Below are 18,664 nucleotides of genomic sequence, written 5' to 3'. Positions count from 1 at the left end.
AGGTGTGGGTCTGCGCCCTGAAGCCTCCCTGGGTGCCCCTTGCCTGGGGACCGTGTCACCCTTTCTGGCTCGGGAAAAAAAAAAAAAAAACAGGATCCAACTTTATTCTATCTATAAGATACTCATTTTAGATGTAAGGACACAAACATAGATTTGGAATTAAGTCTACGGCCATACTACCCTGAACGCGCCCAATCTCATCTGATCTCGGAAGCTAAGCAGGGTTGGGCCTGGTTAGTACTTGGATGGGAGATTTGGAATTAAAAGGAAAGAAAAGATATTCCATGCAATTAGTAACCAAAAGACGAGGGTTGAGTATACTAATATCAGATAAAACAGACTAATGCAAGAAGTGTTTCAAGAAATGAAGAACATTATATAATGGTAAGGTCAATTCACCAAGAGGATATAAGAATTATAAATAAAATGTGCAACCAACATCGAAGCACCTACATATCAAACTGACAGAACTGAAGGGAGAAATAGATTGATCGAGAATAAAAGAAGGAGACTTCAATACCACATTTTCAATAACAAAGGAATAATCAGACAGAAGATCAGTAAAAATTAGGGGACCCGAACAAGACTATAAGCCAATTGGTCACTACAGAGATTTATAAAATACTCCATCCAACAAGAGTAGAATACAGATCTTTCTCAAAAAGCCATGGAACATTCTCCAGTATAGACCAGATGTTAGCCCATAAAACAAGTCTTAAAATTTTTATAAAGATGGGGATCAGGCAAAATATCTTTTCTGATCAAAATGAAATGAAACCAGAAAGATTTCAGAAGGAAAATTGGAAAATCTACAAATATGTGGAAATTGAACATTATCTAAAACAATAAATGAGTCAAGGAATAAATCACAAAGAGAAAGTGAAAATTTATTGAGACAAATGGGAATGAAACCACAACCTAGCAAAACTTATGGGATGTAGCAAAAGAAGTGCTAATAGGGAAATTTATAACTATCAATGCTTACATTGAAAAAGAAGAAATATCTCCAAGTCAGCAACCTAACTTTACACCACAGGGAACTAGAAAAAAAAAAGAAGAAGAAGAAGAAGAAGAAGAACAAATTAAATCAAAAGCTAGCAGAAGGAAAAAAATAATAAATATTAGCAAAATAGAGATAACAAATAGAGAATAAAAGTAAGATAAACAAAACAAGATAGCAAAATAGAGGATAGAAACAGAGAAAATCCACAAAACCGAGTTGAGTCTTCAAAAATCAAAAATTGATAAGCCATTAAAGAATCTGACTAATTGAAAAAGAGAGAATACTCACACAGCTAAAGGCAAGAGAGAATACTCAAACAGCTAAAGGCAACAATGAAAGTTGGTCATTACAACAGATTTTATAGACAGGGAAGGGTTATAAGAGAATACTGTGAACACTGTATAGTAGCAAACTGAATAACTGAGATGAAATGGATTAATTCCTAGAAATATGAAATTTTGCCAAGACTAACCCAGAAAGAAATAGAAAATATGAACAGACTCATAACAAGTAAGGATGCTGAATCAGTCATCAGGTCTCCTTACAAAGAAAAACATCAGACTTGATGGTCTCACTGGTGATTTCTACCAAATATTTAAAGAAGAACCAACACCAATCCTCTTAATCATTTCCAGAAATATGAAGAGGAGAGAACTCCCTGACTCATTCAATGAGGCCAGCATTACTCCATAATCCAGAGATACTATAAGAAAAGACAATTACACACCAACATCCCTGATCAAGACCAGTGCAAGAATCTTCAACAAAATACTAGCAAACTGAATTCAGTAGCATATGAAAAGGATTATGCACCGTTACCAAGTGGGACTAATTCTTGGAATGCAAGAATGAATCAAGAAACAATCAGCGCCATAGGTCACATTATGAAAGGAAGGGTAAGTCACATGATCATCTCAACTGATGCAGAAAAAGCACTTGAACACATTCAGCACGTTTTCATGATAAAAGCACTTAACAGACTAGGAATAGAAGAAACTATGTCAATATAATCAGAGTCATATATGAGAAACTCAGAGTGAGCATCATACCCCACAGGGAAAGGTTACAAGCTTTTCCTCTAAGATCAGGAACAATTCGGGGATGCCAGATTTCGTCATTTCTACTAAACATAATACTGGAAGTACAAGCCAGAACCATTAGGCATGAAATGCCTAATTGGAATCTAATTCCAATGGAATGGAACCTAATTCCAATCCAAATTGGAAAGAAATAAGTAAAATTATCTCTGTTTGCAGATGGCATGATCTTACATGTAGAAAACCCTTAAATTCCAGGAAAACAACAACACTTTTAGAACTAATCAATGATAGTTGACCAAAATCAACATACAAAAATCTGCTGCAATTCAATACCCCAGCAATGAATAATTTTAAAAGGACACTAAGAAAACAATTTCATTTATAACAGCACCATAAAGAATAAAATACATTGGAATAATCTTAGTCTAGGGGTAGTAGAGTTGTACACTGGAAACTATGAAATGCTGCTGAAAGAAATGAAGGAATACACTTATAACTGGAAGGCTACATCATGTTCATGTTTTGGAAAACTTTATATTTCTAAGAGTTAATGCTCTGCAAAGGGATCTACAAACAATTTTCAATATGGGTGCCAGAATTACTCAAGAGAAAAGGGAGAGTTTTCCAACAACCAAGGCTAGGAAAATTGGATAATAGTATGCAAAAGAATAAAAATGGACCTTCACCTTGTACTGTATAGAAAAGTTGACTCAAAATGATTCAAAGTCCTCAGCATAAGACCTAGGGCTATCAAAACTCTCAGGGAAGAAAAACAGGACAAAAGCTTTATCACGTTAAATTTTGTGATGATTTCTTGGATAGGCCACTAAAAGCACAGACAGCATAAGGTAAAAGAGATAAATTCAAACACATCAAAATTTAAAACTTTTGTGCATCAAAGAATGCCATCAGCAGAGTGAAATGGCAACCCATGAATGACAGAAAATATCTGCAAATTGATTAGAGGTTCATATCTGGAATACATAAAGAACTTTGTACATCCCAACAACAAAAAAATCAGACATCTTGATTTTTAAATGCACAAAGTACTTCAATAGACATTTATCCAAAGAAAACATACAAATGCCCAGTGAGCACATGAAAAGATGCTCAACACCAGAAGTCATCAGGGAAATGCAAATCAAAGCTGCAGTGAGACACCACTCACACCCTTTGGCTATGTTTTCAATGGGAAGTAAGATGTGTTGATGAGGGTGAGTTGGAGCCGTGATGCGCTGGTGGGAATGCAACACAGCAAAGCAGATAGTTCCTCAAAAACTTAAAAATAGAATTACCACAGAGTCCAGGAATTGCACTTGTTGGTATACACCCAAAAGAACTGAAAGCAAGGTCTCAAAGAGATATTTGTTCACCCAAATTCACAGCAACTTTATCTCCTACAGCCAAAAGGTGAGAAAGTCCACAGATCCCTCAGGGGAAGAGCAGCACTGGCATATACATGCCGGAGAACATTCTTCAGAATTTGACACACGCTCCGGCACGGATGGACCTGTAAGACATGCTGCGTGAGATCGCCCGTCACGGAAAGACAAAAATGGTACGACACCACTTAGATGAGGTGCCCGGATGAGTCAAATTCATGGAGACAGAAAGTGGAACGGCTGTTGCCATGGTCTGGAGAAAGGCAGGGATGGGGAATTAGTATCTCGAGGGCAGTGAGTTTCAGTTCGGGAGGACGGCAAGGATTCTGGAGAGACCACAGTGTGAAAATGCTAATGCCATTGACCCGGCTACTTGAAAATAGTTACAAAGTTAACTTCTATGTTGTGTCTGCTTTACCACAATAAGAAATATTTAAACAAAAAGTGCACTTTCATTAATGTGAATGAGACCCAGCCTGATTTGTGATCCAGTGAGAAATCTAATTCCTGCACATAAACTCCCTGGGGTGATGGGGAACCCCATCCCCCCCGCCCCCCAGTGCCGATCTCCTGCTCACCCTGTGCGTCATCCACTGTGCCCACCACCAACATCACAGCAGTGACAGGGGACCCACCTGCCATCATGCCTCATTTGGAGTCACAGAGAGGCAGGACACTTGGCACAATTTCTCACCTGTCCTCACACAGTGGGAACATACCCACCACCAACTTCACATGGTGAGGGCCTCAAAATGCCCACTCTGGTGTTTCTTTTTGTTGTTGTTGTTGTTGTTGTTTTTAAGATTTTATTTATTTATTTGAGAGAGAGAGAGAATGCATTTGCACATGAGAGAGAGCACATGAGCAGGGACAGGAGAGAGTAAGAAGCAGCCTCCCCACTGAGCAGGGAGCCTGAAACGGGGCTCGATCCCAGGACTCCAGGACCATGACCTGAGCTGAAGGCAGACGCCTCGCCGCCAAGTGGAAGAGGTGGCGTACGTCTTAACACGAGGCATAAAGGCTGGAAAGGAGACAGCGGCTTCAGCGAGAAAGGATATGAAAGCCAGAGAGGCGCAGAGGGAGAGGGACGTGAGCTCAGAGACACTGTGTCCAGGCGAGGGCCACAGAAAACCAGAGGCAAGTCTAGGATGGCCATCTTCACTGCCTTGCATTTCCCCGAACAAAGATGCCATGAGATGCTGAGCAAGTCCCCAACAGGGCATGAGGCAGGCGATGCGTTTTCCCAATGCTGAGCAGCTCTCTTTGCTGGTGCCCAAACCTGGAGGGACCCGCCATGCCTGCTCTGCATCTCACCCCCACCAGAGAGAAACCATCAGCAGAGGCACCATGGAGGAACTCTGAACAAGATGGCAGAGCTCTAGGAACTGAGGCCCAGGCGGGGCTGGGAAGGCAGCCAAACCACATCATTCTGGAATGCCACTGCGGATCCCAAGGGCAGCAAGTGCCCAGACATCCCCCAACCACTGTCCTTGGGTGCACCTTCACCTGCAAAACCCAAGGCTTGGGGGACCCAGATCTGCCTCAACTCACCAAGGTCATGGCCATCCTCTCGTGCCTCCTCCCCCTGTTCTGTAAGGCTTTCTTCTGCATGTGCCGGGAAGCGATCTCAAAGCAGGTAACAAGAACAAGAACGAAAAGGAAAATAAAGGACTATGTTGACCGTTTCTAACACTATTCCAGGGTAGCACTGACACTGACCATTGTATAACTCCGAGCTCAATTTTCTCGTTCTGCAACATGAAGACACCTGCTGAACAAGATGAAATGACATAAAGTCCCTGGAATGCTTGAAACCATGCCTGGCTCATAGTAAATGCTCACTAAATGTCAGACGCCAGTCCGCAGGCATCAGCTCGGCTCACACACCCGCTTCCCTCTATGGGTCCCACTGTACGTTGCCCTTGGGATGCTGTTTGTTCATCTTCCCACGTTATTCAAAAGCATTTTTCTTCAATTCCCTTTCAATTCCAGATTATTGCTCTTCCTCCATTATTAAAAATGGTCACAACAGACAAAATGAGAAAGTCTTTCTCCTCCTGTCCAATAAATATCATTTAACTACAGCTGCCTTTGTCCTTCCTGGCCATTGTCATGTTGGGATGTGTTGGAATCCCAGCTCTGGGACCTGTGAATGTAACCTTGTTTGTTATCTGGTTTTTGCAATGGTCAAGTTAAAATGAGGTCACTGGGACTGGGCGGTTTATAAGGAGAGAGACGAGAGCAGAGGAGAGACAACAAGAACACGTGGAGGATGCCACGTGATGACCAACGCAGACATCACACTGATCCGTTGACAAACCAGGGGCCCCAAGAATCACCAACAACATCAAACCATTAGAAGGACATGGAATGTTCTCCCATAGACCCTTGCAGGGAGCATGGCCCTGACAAGAGATTGAGTTTGTACTTCTAGCTCCAGAGTCATGCAAGAACAAATTTCTGTTGTGTTGAGCCTGCGGTTCTTAGTAACAGTACCTAGGAAAATCTTACAGGGATAGACTTAATTCCTTCCCACCTCAAGGTGCCCAGGAGTGTCTGAGAGGCAGGTAGGTTTTCCAAGAGAGGCAGGAGATCACTGTGTGCCTCCTTAATAATTGATTAATGAATTTATTTAATTTAAGGGTAGAAAATCTTCAACAAGGTAATGAATGCATTAAGCATTTCACTTGCTATTATTTGGGGGCATACAGAAAAAAGCACTACCACAGTGACTTTGCCTTCCGTTTTGAGACACTTTTCTGCTAACCCTCAAGTTTCCTCCCAGGAAATAGGAGCTTGTGCTGGGTCTGAATCTTCCCTCAGTGGGAACTTCCCCTAATAAAGTTCTTGCTGCAGAAGGCACCCCCCCCCCCACGCCGCCCGGGGAGTCTCTTTCCGTGGTCCTGAATTTTTTCTCTTCTCTCTTGTAAGAAAGAAAGCTATTGAATCATTACAAAGATCAAGCTCTGAAAGGAAGATAAGCCACTCAGGTTTGAATTGATTAAGAACATTAAAAAATACACAATAGAAGACGGGATCAAATCCAAATAAAGTGCCTTTGCCTAATGCACATCAAATGGGGTGGATTTTGAACTTCTCTCTCTCGGTCACAGACGTGACATGAGGCAAAGGTCTGGGACATCCGCTGCCTGCCCTCCTTTCTTGCTCACCACTCCTTCTGGAAAAGGGTCTGACCTTGGACTCTTTTTTAAAACTGGGCTCTTTTGATAGTTTTAACTGAATCTCCTCAAGGACATAAGGGAAAAGATTATGCCAATAAGAAAGTAAAAAGAGCTCTGAGCACAGCACAGCATCACAGGGACTATGACTGGCAGGAGATCTGATGTCTCAGGCGTGGAGCTCAGCTGGTGGACAGGAACAGGACAGACAGACATGCTCATTTCCATACACACCGACCTCTGTACCATAATTCCAGAGGCAGCTTGCCCTTTTATATGCAAGCTGGAAGTCACCTAAAAAAGTTTTCCTTAAATTGGAATAGTATTTATTCTTATCTGTATCCTCAAAAAGCCTATATTAGAAATATAGTCACAGTGGAGATGACTTAAGATTCTATTTACATGAAGGATACTCAAGCCTAAATCCTCATTTCAGCTGACAATCTCAAATAAATAGCGAGCATATTTTTATTTTTATGTGTAATAAAAATAGCATGAATGATATGATATGCCTTGTAGCCATTAGCCTGTAGATCTTAGAATCGACACAATTTATGTCAAGGGTGTAATCTGGGGAGAAAGGCCAACACAGAAGCAGTATGAAAGAAAGAAGCCAGTAACTGGAAGTTTCCAAATGTCATCAGGGAGAGACGGTCATCCAGGAAAATAGCCATGAATGACACCTTTTTGGAAGCCATTCACCCAACAGAGAAGATGTGGCTTCATGAATATGGGGTCAGCTCATCATGCCTTCTTGAGAAACACAGAGATGCAAAGGGTCCTACTGCTTTAGAGGACAAGAGCACAGAACTTGGGGGATCCACGTAGAGTAAGCAGAAGCATACCTGGACTGGGTCTGGGGGAAGCAGACCCTCAGCTCTCAGCTCTCAGAAACACACTGTGTAGATGAAAAATTAGAACCCTTGTGTGCTGTTCAGGGGATTGCAAAATGGTGCAGCCCCTGAGGAAGAGTTTGGAGCTTCCTCAAAAACTTAATATAGGATCACCATATCCAGCAATTACACTTCTAGGGATATGTCCAAGAAACTTAAAAGCAGGATCCCCAAGAGACAGGTGCACACCCATGTTCAATGCAGTATTATTCACATTAGCCAAGAGGTAGAAGCTCCTCAAGGGGCCATTGATAGATGAAGGGATATCTCGGTCCAGTCAGGCTGGTAGAACAAATCACTGTAGACTAGGTGCCTTCTAAATGACAGAAAATTACCGCTCACAGTTCTGGAGGCTGGAAGTCTGGGGCTGGTGTGCCAACATGATCAGTGAGGACCCTCTTCTGGGCCACACACGTTCACTGTGTCCTCACAAGGCAGAAGGGGGTAGGTGTGTGTCTGAGCCTCTTTGATAACGCACCGCCCATTTCTAGAGGACTCTGCTCCCATGACCTAAGCACCTCCCGAAGGTCCCACATGCTAATATCATCATCACCATTGGGAGTTTGGGTTAGAGCAGTGACTTCAGGTGGGACACAAACATTCAGATCATCGCAACAGATAAAGAAAAGATGGTGTACCAAGACAATGGGATATTATGCAGCCTTTACAAGGAAAGAGGTCCTCTCCCATGTTACAATGTGGATGACCTCAAAGACCTTATGCTGAGTGAAGTAAGCCAGCCACAGCTAGACTCATGCTATAGGATTCCACTTACATGGAGCACCTGAAGCAGTCAAAGTCCTAGACACAGTTAATAAAATGTGGTTTCCGAGGGCTGGGTGGAGGAGGAAGGGGAAATTCGTGTTCAGTGTGTTCAGAGCCCTTCATTTTACAAGATAAGAAACTTCTAGAGATGTGTTGCTCGACAACATGAACATACTTAATATATTAACTTAATATAATTATCTTCAGTAATTATACTGAACTAAACACCTAAAACCCGTTAAGTAAATTTAATGTTATGTGCTTTTTACCACAATAAAAATTAACTGTTTTGTATTTTTTAATCCTTTCAACACCCAGTATTTAATTGAATAGCAATATATACATGTAGTTTAAAAATAACAATTATTGTGTATTTTTAGTCCCCAGCCCCTTCCGCAGAGTGAGAAGTGCTATTATTAATTTGCTGTGTGTCTTTCCAGAATTATGACGTGTGCATGCACACGTATGTGCATGGTCATCTCAGGGACCTTGGATGGGGACACAGTGTGCGCATCGCTTTCCTCACTTAAAATAGCATTTCCTGAAGCTCGTTATCAATACATAGATTCACCTCCCTCTTTTCAAAGGAAGGCATTTGATGCAATACTGCACCGTAGCATGCTTTATCTCTGCGCTCACCAGCGGCAGAGAACCGGACCGTGACTGTGAGGACGTGACACTGTCCTCACAGGCGTATTCTGTGCCGTTTATGTGTCCCTGTGGGATTCATTCCCAGGAGTGGAGTTTCTACTCGGTGTAGACAGTGTACTGAGGGGACTTAAGGTGACGCTCCTTCTGGACTATCATCTTCAGAGCTATGCAGCAGGCATTTGGGAACCCCTTTACTTAATTTTATGGAAATTGCCCTCCAAGGGTTTGTGAGAGTGAACAACTTTTCACGCATTTATAAAACTCTCTGTTTCATTTTGTTTGCTGTCTATTTCTATCTTTACCCCATTTTTTTCAAGATTATTTATTTATTTATTTGTCAGAGAGAGCAGAAGCTCGGAGAGCAACAGGCAGGACAGGCAGAGCAGGCAAAGGGAGAGGCAGGCTCCCCTTGGAACAAGGAGCCCGGTGCGGGACTCGATCCCAGGACTCTGGGGTCATGATCTGAGCTGAAGGAAGACGCTTAACCAACTGAGCCACCCGGGCGTCCCTATCTTTACCCATTTTTAAATGATTTTTAAAATCATACCCATTTATTTACAAGAATGCTTTATAAATGAAGAAAACTTGCTCTTTATCATATATATTTAAATTTTCCCCAATTTATGTTTGGTGTCATCTCACAGCAATTTTTCCCCACACATCATTTTTAAATTAATCTGGCTTATCAATCTTTTTATTTTTTTTTTTGTAGCATCTGGGTTTCCCATTTTCCTTAGCATGCTCTTTCCAATAATGTGTACAAAACATTTTCTAATTGCATCTACCCTTTCTCTGTGGCTGATTTATTTTAAATTGTATGTATTTAAGGTATAAAATAGGGATCCAACTTCATTTATTTTTTCCAGGTTGTACCAGTATCATTTATTGAATAATCCATTTTTTGTCACTAATTTGAAGTGGCACATTTATTTTTTGCTAATTCTGTAAATATATTTATTAATGAACACTATTATTTCTTCACTAATATTTGCATTATGCTAATATAAACAATATTAATATTAAGTAGTTTCAAGCAGCTACATTTAAGCTTTGTAAGACCTTTTACTAACTTAATAGGAATAATTCCCTTTAATACTATTCTTTTTACCAATTGCTGTGGCTACTTTTGCATGCAAACATTTTAAAATGAAAGTTAGAAAGACCTCATTTTAGGGGCGCCTGGGAGGCTCAGTGGTTAAGAGTCTGCCTTCAGCTCAGGTTATGATCCCAGGGTCCTGGGATAGAGGCCTGCAACAGGCTCCCTGCTCAGTGGGAAGCCTGCTTCTCCCTCTCCCACTCCCCCTGCTTGTGTTCCCTCCATCACTGTCTCTCTCTCTCTCCCTCTCTCTGTCAAATAAATAAAATAGAAAGAAAGGAAAGAAGAAAAAAAGACTTCATTTTATTTTATTTCAGGGTTAGTTAAGGATGAGCATACATCATACATCTTGATATCCAAGGACAAGGGTTAATCTCGCTTTTCTTTGATGCCCCTTAATGGTGTTTTAAGTACCTTTTGGAGCTTGTCTTGTCAATTTTATTGTTTGTGATTCTATTAAAAATGAAATCCATCGTTCCTTTATCATTTAACTAATTACTTATAAGTACAAAGAGAAATTAATTAATTTTGGAAATTACTTTCATGAGGAGATACATTGCTGAGTTATTTTATTTTTTTTTTTAATTATTTCCCAGGAGATTTTCTACAGTTATTCAAGAACATATAATGACAAATTATCTTCATGTCTAATTTTAATGCCTCTTGTATTACTTCCCTCTCTATCTGAATGCACTTTTTAACTTGAGAACGTAAGGTTAGAGGCTTAGAAAGGAGGGCTTAACACCTTCATCTTTTAAGGTCACATTGGATAAGTGCTTTTAAAAAGCCGTCCAAATTCTCAAAAGTAAAAGAAATCCCAGATTGATTATCTCTGACACAAGTGCTGAAATAAGGCAGAAGTAGAAGTTTAAAACTTAATCTGGAGATGAACAAGCAATAAGGGGAAAGACTACTTTTTACCTAAGTAAGATGACTCATTATGAAGACAAGTCACCCACAAGACCTCATGACAGAAACGTGAAAAACACTGGTCTCCTTCAGATTGCAGAGCAGTCATCTGTCTTACATCTGTTCCCTGCATAACACTGCTCAGTAAATGATACTGTAGCAACTAGGCAGCCATCTGGAAAAATCCATGAGCATGGATCCCTACCTCACACCTTAGACAGATACAAAATGGACTAAACCAGGGATCAAGCAACCTGCAGCCCAGAGCCAAATGCAGCCGGTGCATGTTTTTGTAAATAAAGTTTTATTAGAACACAGCCACATTCATTCACTTACACAATGCCTGTGGCTGCTTTCACACAAGGGAGGAGCTACAACAGAGACTGTATGGCCTACAACACTGAAAACATTTGTCATCTGCCCCTTTACAGAACAAGCTAGCAGATCCCTTGAACACACCAGCAGTCCTCTCAGCATGAGAAATCTGAGAGGATCTTTAAAGGACCTCCAGCTTCTCAACTGATGCCCCAACAGTACTGGCTGGAAATTTGAGGATTGCTAATCAGAAACTCTCACCATCTAGGAGTTTTAAGACCAGCTACATTAACACTTTTTTTAAATACCTGTCGTCCTCTTATGGAAAATACTATTATTTATTTCATTGCTGCCTCTGTCTATACAAATTTATAAAATGTGCTCTGCATCAAAGGCGGAAAACTTCTAACTGCAGGCACAATTTCTGCAACTTGCAGAGATACTGTACGTATACAGAATGCATAAGTACACACCACACATGTGCATTCTGTATATTTACAGTATCTGCAAGTTGTAGAAGCGTAGAGTTGATGGTCACTCCATCTGAGACAAACTGTTGTTACATCATCCTCTGAAGCTGAGCTGCCTGAGTTGCAAAGGGCTTGGAAGACTCTCCAGGAGACTCAGCTGGAGATTCCCTGAGCTTCCCTGCCTTCTGTCTCCCCGAGACTCAGCTCAATGATGTTTCGGTTCCATGACTGTGGGGAAACTTATCTGTAAGAATTTAATTTTTTCATTGTTCACTTTTCCTGCTTAACACAGAAAGGATTTTTTTTTATTTTTATCTTTGTGCTCTTTCAAGGAATTAAAAAAAAAAATCCTACTTTTAATGAAGTAGGTAGAAAAGACAGACAGAAAAACAAGCCAGAGACCCTGACTCCAGAGCTGATGTGAAACAGTCACAAGATGAATGAATGGAATGAAAGAGACTAGTGTGTGAGACATGAGAGTAGTGTGCGAGACACAAGAGAGTAGTGTGCGAGACACAAGAGAGTAGTGCTCCAGACAGGAGAGAGCAACGCGTGAGACTTGACAAAGCAGGGAGTGTCCACGCAATTTCAGTACAGAGTGAAGGTTTTGGGTTGGGGAGGGTTGTCATTGACAGAGAAGGAAGGAAGCGAGGAAGGAGGAGGGAGAAGGAGGGTTTTCCAGGATGGAATCCAGCATTTACCTGCCGTCACTGAGACCTGCAGGTAAGGGCACACGGAGACCACCTTAGACTCAATAGGCATCATCCTTGTACAACTTTGTGGGGAAGAAGTGTTAGATATCTCGCTCTCATATTTGGCACCAAAAGCCTCCCACTGCATAAGCTGCATCCCAGGGGTGGCTAAGGTTTCCATATCGTCAACTACCCATCTGGCTGGGGCCTATTTGATAACAGCAACTTTCCATTAATTCAACCCAAAAGCCCTTTATTGAGAGACCATAGTAGGCCTGGGTCTCCCCAGAAATCAATCCCTGACCTAATGGCCCTCAGAGCTCAGGAAGGGAAGACACATGTGGAAAATCCAATTGCTGTCCACAATGATTAAGTGCCATCCATGAAGGAGGGTAGAGAGGGGCTGCCATGGTGATTAATACACTGAACATGAGGAGCGGGATGGTTAAGCGGGGGATACCCATATTCCTGCAAGGCTGAGTATACAGAAGTGACCGATAATGGAATCGGCAAGTGTTGCTCCCATTACGCTATAAACTGACTGGTCTCAGAGCCGCACTTGGACCTGGTGAGCCTGGCATTGGCCCAGACCCCAATCTGGCCTCACAGACCCTGCAGACCCTTTCTGCAACTACTTATGTGAGGTGGGGCTTGGTTCTCTCTGGTCATCAACTCAATAGTGAATGTGCACACCCAGACCTGAAATAAGCCATCATGGACTTAGCGACTGAACTCACAGGGGCTGCATCCGGCGAGTTTCCACTTCAGCTCCCGGCCGAGCTGCCTACTCAGCAGAGTGCGTACTTCCTTGCACACATGCTTCCTTATTTCTGATTCAAGTTGTTCTTATTATGATTGGACATGGTTCTTATCCCTCTTATTTTGAAATCACATACGGGTCTCATGATTTTTCTACTTACACCAAGTCACCATGGTTTATTTAAATCTGAATTCAATAGTTTGGGATTTTTTTCTAGTGAGGCCATGTTGCAAACATATCCTAAACCACAAACCCACACATGTGCCTGTGATCTGGACTTCACAATCGATTATTTTCCTGTAAGCGCACCCGTCCCTTCCCTCAAACACATGAACCACTGCCGAAGTGACTGATGGCCCCATCCCATCTGCATTGCTCCCAGCATTTTCCTGTCATTTCTTCTACGCTAACCCTTTGCAGTCACCTCCGTCACTCTTGGAGAGCACTACGAGGTTGTCCTCTCCTTCCATGTAATGTTACTTAGCTTCACTAATTAGTCAACACTTTCTGCTTGGTTCAGGTTGTAAGTCATCCAAAGTAAAACAAAGTTTCAAATTCTTTGCTATTTCTTTTTTATTTTCACCCAAGGACCCACTGATACACATTTTCTCAAGGCAAAAGAAATCTATTCAATAGAATTATTATACTAGATTCTATGTTTATTTCAAATAATTTATTTTGTTGTTGTTTTTCTCCAAATCCATTTACTAGTCTCTCCTTAGACTATGCCCTTCTCATGCAAACATCCTGCAGAGGAAGAAAACGCCACTTAAATTCTAAGTTGTCAGTATGTTCTGGGTAACGGCCCAATCTTGAATTCCTAAGAGATACATAATCTTTGAACTTGAGTTTCAGGAGTTAAGAATAAAGCCCTGATTAATGCAAAATGTACAGGTTCAGGAAATAATCTAGTTCTCAAAGATGGTACTAACTTTAAGCACTTGGTCGTTATTGATAAAAGCAATAAGACACTCTGGGCTTTGTTCCACTAGGTTGGTGATTACTGGGGAGAAAGAGAGTGTCCTGCAGCCAAAGGACAATGGAGTGAGGGTCCTAAGGCTTCATTAAAGGGAGAATCATGTGCTCAGGGTGACAGGTGCCCAGGACAAGCTGCATCCTCCGGCTTCCAAACCCATCCATCTGCACCAGGAAAAACATGCCAGTAGCTGACCCAGGGAAGACATGGGGCAGGCCTCCCTCTTGGGTACAGCTGAGCTTGAGACCACTGGAATCTTCCTCTTCACAGTGGTTGGACTCCTAAATCACCTAGACCAATTCAAATCTCAAGGCTGACACAGTCCCAAGACCCTAATAATGCGAGTGGCTCACTGTGCCTAATGTTTGTACAAACAGCTCATTTACACTCAGTACCCATCGTCCTGGTTGGGGTCTTGCAAGGAAGGAGCCTGTGTGACTGGCCTCCAATAAATGTTCAGGCTGCTGAGTCTCTAATGAGCTTCTGTGGTTGACTACCCTTGGCAAGGACAGCTCTCACTTGTTCTGGAGGGAACTCAGCACGCTCCATACGTCTCTGCTTGGGGAGGACTCCTGGAGGCTCAGGCCTGGTTTCCTGGGGACTTCTTCCCGTCTATATTTTTTCCTTTACTCCTTTTGCTTTGTACCCTGGGTACATCAGAGTTTTATGACTATGCATCGGTCCCGCGAGTCCCCCCAGTGAATCACAGGACCTGAGGAGGATCCCAGGGATCTCCAGACACCCAGCAGGGGAAAAAAAGCAGCTCAGTCAACAGCTTACCCAGAGGACCCAGCCAGGTGCGCCAGGCTTCAGACCTAAAGAAATCGTGACCTAACAGCTCTGTCTCGTATTAGGCCACGGAGCACCTAGTTGTTTTTTACAGGAGTAGCACAAAACCAAGGAAATGACAGTATCTCTTCTGCTGATAAAGAGGGTAAATATCTCAAGGAAAGTTTTTAGAATCTTAAATTCACTCTCAAATTCATGGCAGTGAAGCATAGATTAAAAACCAGGACCTGAAGAGTGGGAAGGGCCTCCGGGAAGGTATGTGCTTTAGGGTGAAGAGCAGGTCCTCTGTGTGAGAAGGGCCAGAGAGCAGCCAAATCTGCCCGATCGTCTTCAAGAGACTGTGGGTAGAATCTTAATTATCATCTCGTGGGACTTGCTGTGGCCAGAGCCGGCTGTGTACGCAGCCTGCGGTGGAGACAGCACCACGTGTGCTGTGGGGACGGCTGAAGGACGTGCAGAAGGAGCGCCTTTCCTAGAGGAGACCGAAAGGCAGAAGGAATTCCTGCCCTGGAGGAGCTTCAAGAAGCCCTGAGCCGAGACGAGGCCCTCAAAGGGGGCAGAGCAGGGAGCTCAGGAGAAGCGTCCTACCTCCAGGGAAGGTAGATTCCACCCCTGCACTCATCCAGCACACGTTTACCAAGGCGGGTCTCTGGGAGCGAGCTCCCCGGGTGTGGGAGGGAGGCCACCACACCAGTCGTGACCATGCGACGGCCAGTGGGACGGAGGAGTCCAAGCATCCGTCCTCACCTGCATGGTCTAGGGTCAGTAACACCACTACCCTTGGCCCTTACTCCCCTGGGCTCCTTGAAACAAGGTGCCACATGGTGATGCTTGGATTTTGGTCCCCCCAAACCACTTAACTAAAAAACAGGAATGGTCACAATGTCACATCCGTGTATCGGGGTGGGATGGGGGTAAAAATATGAACCTTGGTTAATACAACCAAGAATAAGCACACATTAGTGATCCATTACCTGATTTCAAAAAACAAGATTTAATTTGGAACAAAAGCTCTCTGTACAGGTAAATGCTTCCTTAACTTTTAACTGTTATTCATTCTTACTTAATGTTGATCTTAACCCTGGTTTGGACCTGGCGTTCCTAGAATTAGCTCAATGTCGAGATACACTTCCGATTACACACTTGGCAACTGCTTCTGGGGGGTATTGAAGTCAGCTGGTCCCCTAAACACTAATTTGTTCTTTTTCCCAGTGTTAGACAACTAACTAGTTCTTCCTAATTCAATTTAAATCAACATCTATTGATGCACTAGAAAGAGGTCCAGAGATAAAAAATTAAATAGGCCATAATCAATGAAGTTATACTAAGTAACAGAGTTCTAAGGGAGTTCAAGTGAGGCCAATTTGTTACGCAATGAGTATTGTCATTTTGTTCCTTGTCAGCATTACAGATAAGCTAACAAGCTACCAGCTTTTTCACTGATACTTCCCCTCTTACCATGACAAGATAATTTTTAAGACTTACCTAAATATCCTTACCTAAATTAAATGGAACCTAAACTGTATATTTTTTATTGTGGGTAAATTGTCCTAATATAAAATTCACCACTTTGGCCACTTGTAAGTGTGCCGTTGTGTACCACTGACAATCACACGGCTGGGCAACCGCCACTGTCATGTACCCCCAGAACTTTCTCATCTTCTAAACTGAAGTTGTCCCCATTAAACAGTAATTCTCCATCCCTCCCCTCCCAAAGCCCCTGGAAACCATCTAAAGTGTATTTTTAAAAAGACTTATTTATTCAGGAGACAGGGTGCTTGGGAAGTGGGAAGAGCAGAAGGAGAAGGAGAGAGAATCTCAAGCAGACCCCCCACTGAGCATGGAGCCAACAGAGAGCTCGACCCCAGGACCCTGAGATCATGACCTGAGCCAAAATCAACAGTCGGAAGCTCAACCAACTGAGCCACCCCAGCGCTCCAAGTGTATTTTTAATAATAAGAAGAAAGTAATTCCTTCTCCACCTGAGAAATCCTCCTGAGGCCACAGCCCCTATTGCTCCAACGGCCAACAGCACCGCAGCAGACACCCCACTCTCTCCACAGAGCTCCTCCCTCAGGGCACACTATGATCTAAAGACTCAAATCTCTGGATATCTGGTAAAGTCCATATATTTTAATATTCAGAAAGTCAGGTGAGTGAAATTTAATTCTTCTCAAAGAAGCGTGGGTATGGAATCAGGAGCAGAAAGCATGTCCCTGGTGTAAGAGAGTTTAAGTCGTTGTGACTCCAAAGAATCCCTGAGATCTACCCCCCATGAATGACAAGGGGACACACAAGTGCCCAGGTTGCTGCTGGAGCCAGACGTGTGTCCCTCAACATGCCATCATCTAAATGGAGACTGCCTGTGACGTGTGTGTCAGTGTCTGGAGACTTTCAGGAATCTCACTTAACCGGAGGACTCGGAAGAATGCGTTTACTCGGCTGAACAACTGACACCAGCTCCCGGGCTCTGGGAGGGAAGCTACACTAGGCTGCACGTGACCTCACCCGTTCAATCACACACTATGTCCAGGAACAATGGGGAGACGTGTTCAGTGTTTCCCTGCAGCACAGGGACGTTTGACTTAGCACATACGGGGCCACACGCGTCTTATATTCACTTGTAAACACACTCAGCTACTTTGGGGGGCTCCGTCTCTGTGCTCAGTCGACAGATCCACAACATCAGGGAGTGACTGGCACAATTCATAGCGAGAGACAGCTCTCAGGAAGGAACATACCGAGACGCTTTCTTCTCGCCGGTACTGCTTCCAGTTCCTCCCGCCGTCACTGAACATGAGGACGTAGCTGGTCACCCAGTCGGAGCTCCCGTACCCTCCCTGCGTGGCCACAGCTGTGACCTCCATTCTCTCTCCAAGGTCGACCTGCAGCCACTGGTATTTATCTGACACAAGTGGAGACCAGCCACCAGCCCCTTGAGGGGAAACAGAAGCGGAGAAAATAGTCATGGAGAGAAATCGTTAAGACATTATCACATTATCCTGTGAAGAAAGAGATCATAAAGAAAACTTAAGAAAATCAGAATTCCAAATTCTTGAACGTATAACCCTCCATGATCACACACACACTCAAAGCCATGGGTTAAGTAAACAGATGAATCCTACATTCCTCATGAATGGCTCTGATTTCTCAGTCATGACCCTGACTCTCGGGCGTCCAGTGGTCCCAGGCAACACGTGGCCGACCAAACACCAGGTCACTGCATCCCTGCTTGAGACTAATATCTCCGCCGGCCTGTATGTATGACATGCCTTTGGACGGACCTGAAGGAAAACATGCAGACCGTGGTGGAACTAGAACAGCTTAGTTCTGGAATCCCAGCATGAGGAAGTGCCCTACCGAATGACGGCAGGACGGGTGGGGATGGCAAACCCGACGCTCGATGCGCTCACAGGTTCATGCGAGAAACAGGCATTTTGAAGAACCATCTGAAACGCAGAGCAGCAGGGGTGGACTTGAAGGTTTTCCTGCGCAGGGAGGGAGAGCCTGAGGGGCAGCGGGGAGCTTGAGGGAGAACAAAGAGCGAGCGAGTAACAAGAACATTCTAGGTTGTCGAGACAACAGCGGCAGAGCAGAGATCACGAGGCTTTGTCTTGTCCCGGGAGAAACAGATGAGACCCGGACTCAGAGGAGGCTCCCAGAGGCTGTGTTGGGACATACCTTGTTCTTCCATGCCCCAGAAACGTGGGTTTTGAATGTAGACTTAGATGTCACATTGAAGTT

At 43.4% G+C, this 18,664-nt stretch overlaps 1 protein-coding gene across 2 annotated transcripts in view; it reads right to left on the bottom strand.

The window, feature by feature from the left end:
* The window catches only part of LOC132024906 (contactin-associated protein-like 3), a 157,498-nt gene that overhangs the window by 103,853 nt on the left and 34,981 nt on the right, over nt 1-18,664 (bottom strand). For both annotated transcript variants that reach the window (XM_059412117.1, XM_059412116.1), the window contains exon 3: nt 17,662-17,855. In XM_059412117.1, the coding sequence (XP_059268100.1) occupies nt 17,662-17,855 (194 nt within the window). The remainder of the gene's footprint in view (nt 1-17,661; nt 17,856-18,664) is intronic.

This window comes from Mustela nigripes, chromosome 9, assembly GCF_022355385.1.
Source record: "Mustela nigripes isolate SB6536 chromosome 9, MUSNIG.SB6536, whole genome shotgun sequence".
Classification (NCBI taxonomy): domain Eukaryota; kingdom Metazoa; phylum Chordata; class Mammalia; order Carnivora; family Mustelidae; genus Mustela; species Mustela nigripes.
The sequence above is the reverse complement of the archived record's forward strand: the minus strand, read 5'-3'. Positions and strand labels throughout refer to the sequence as shown.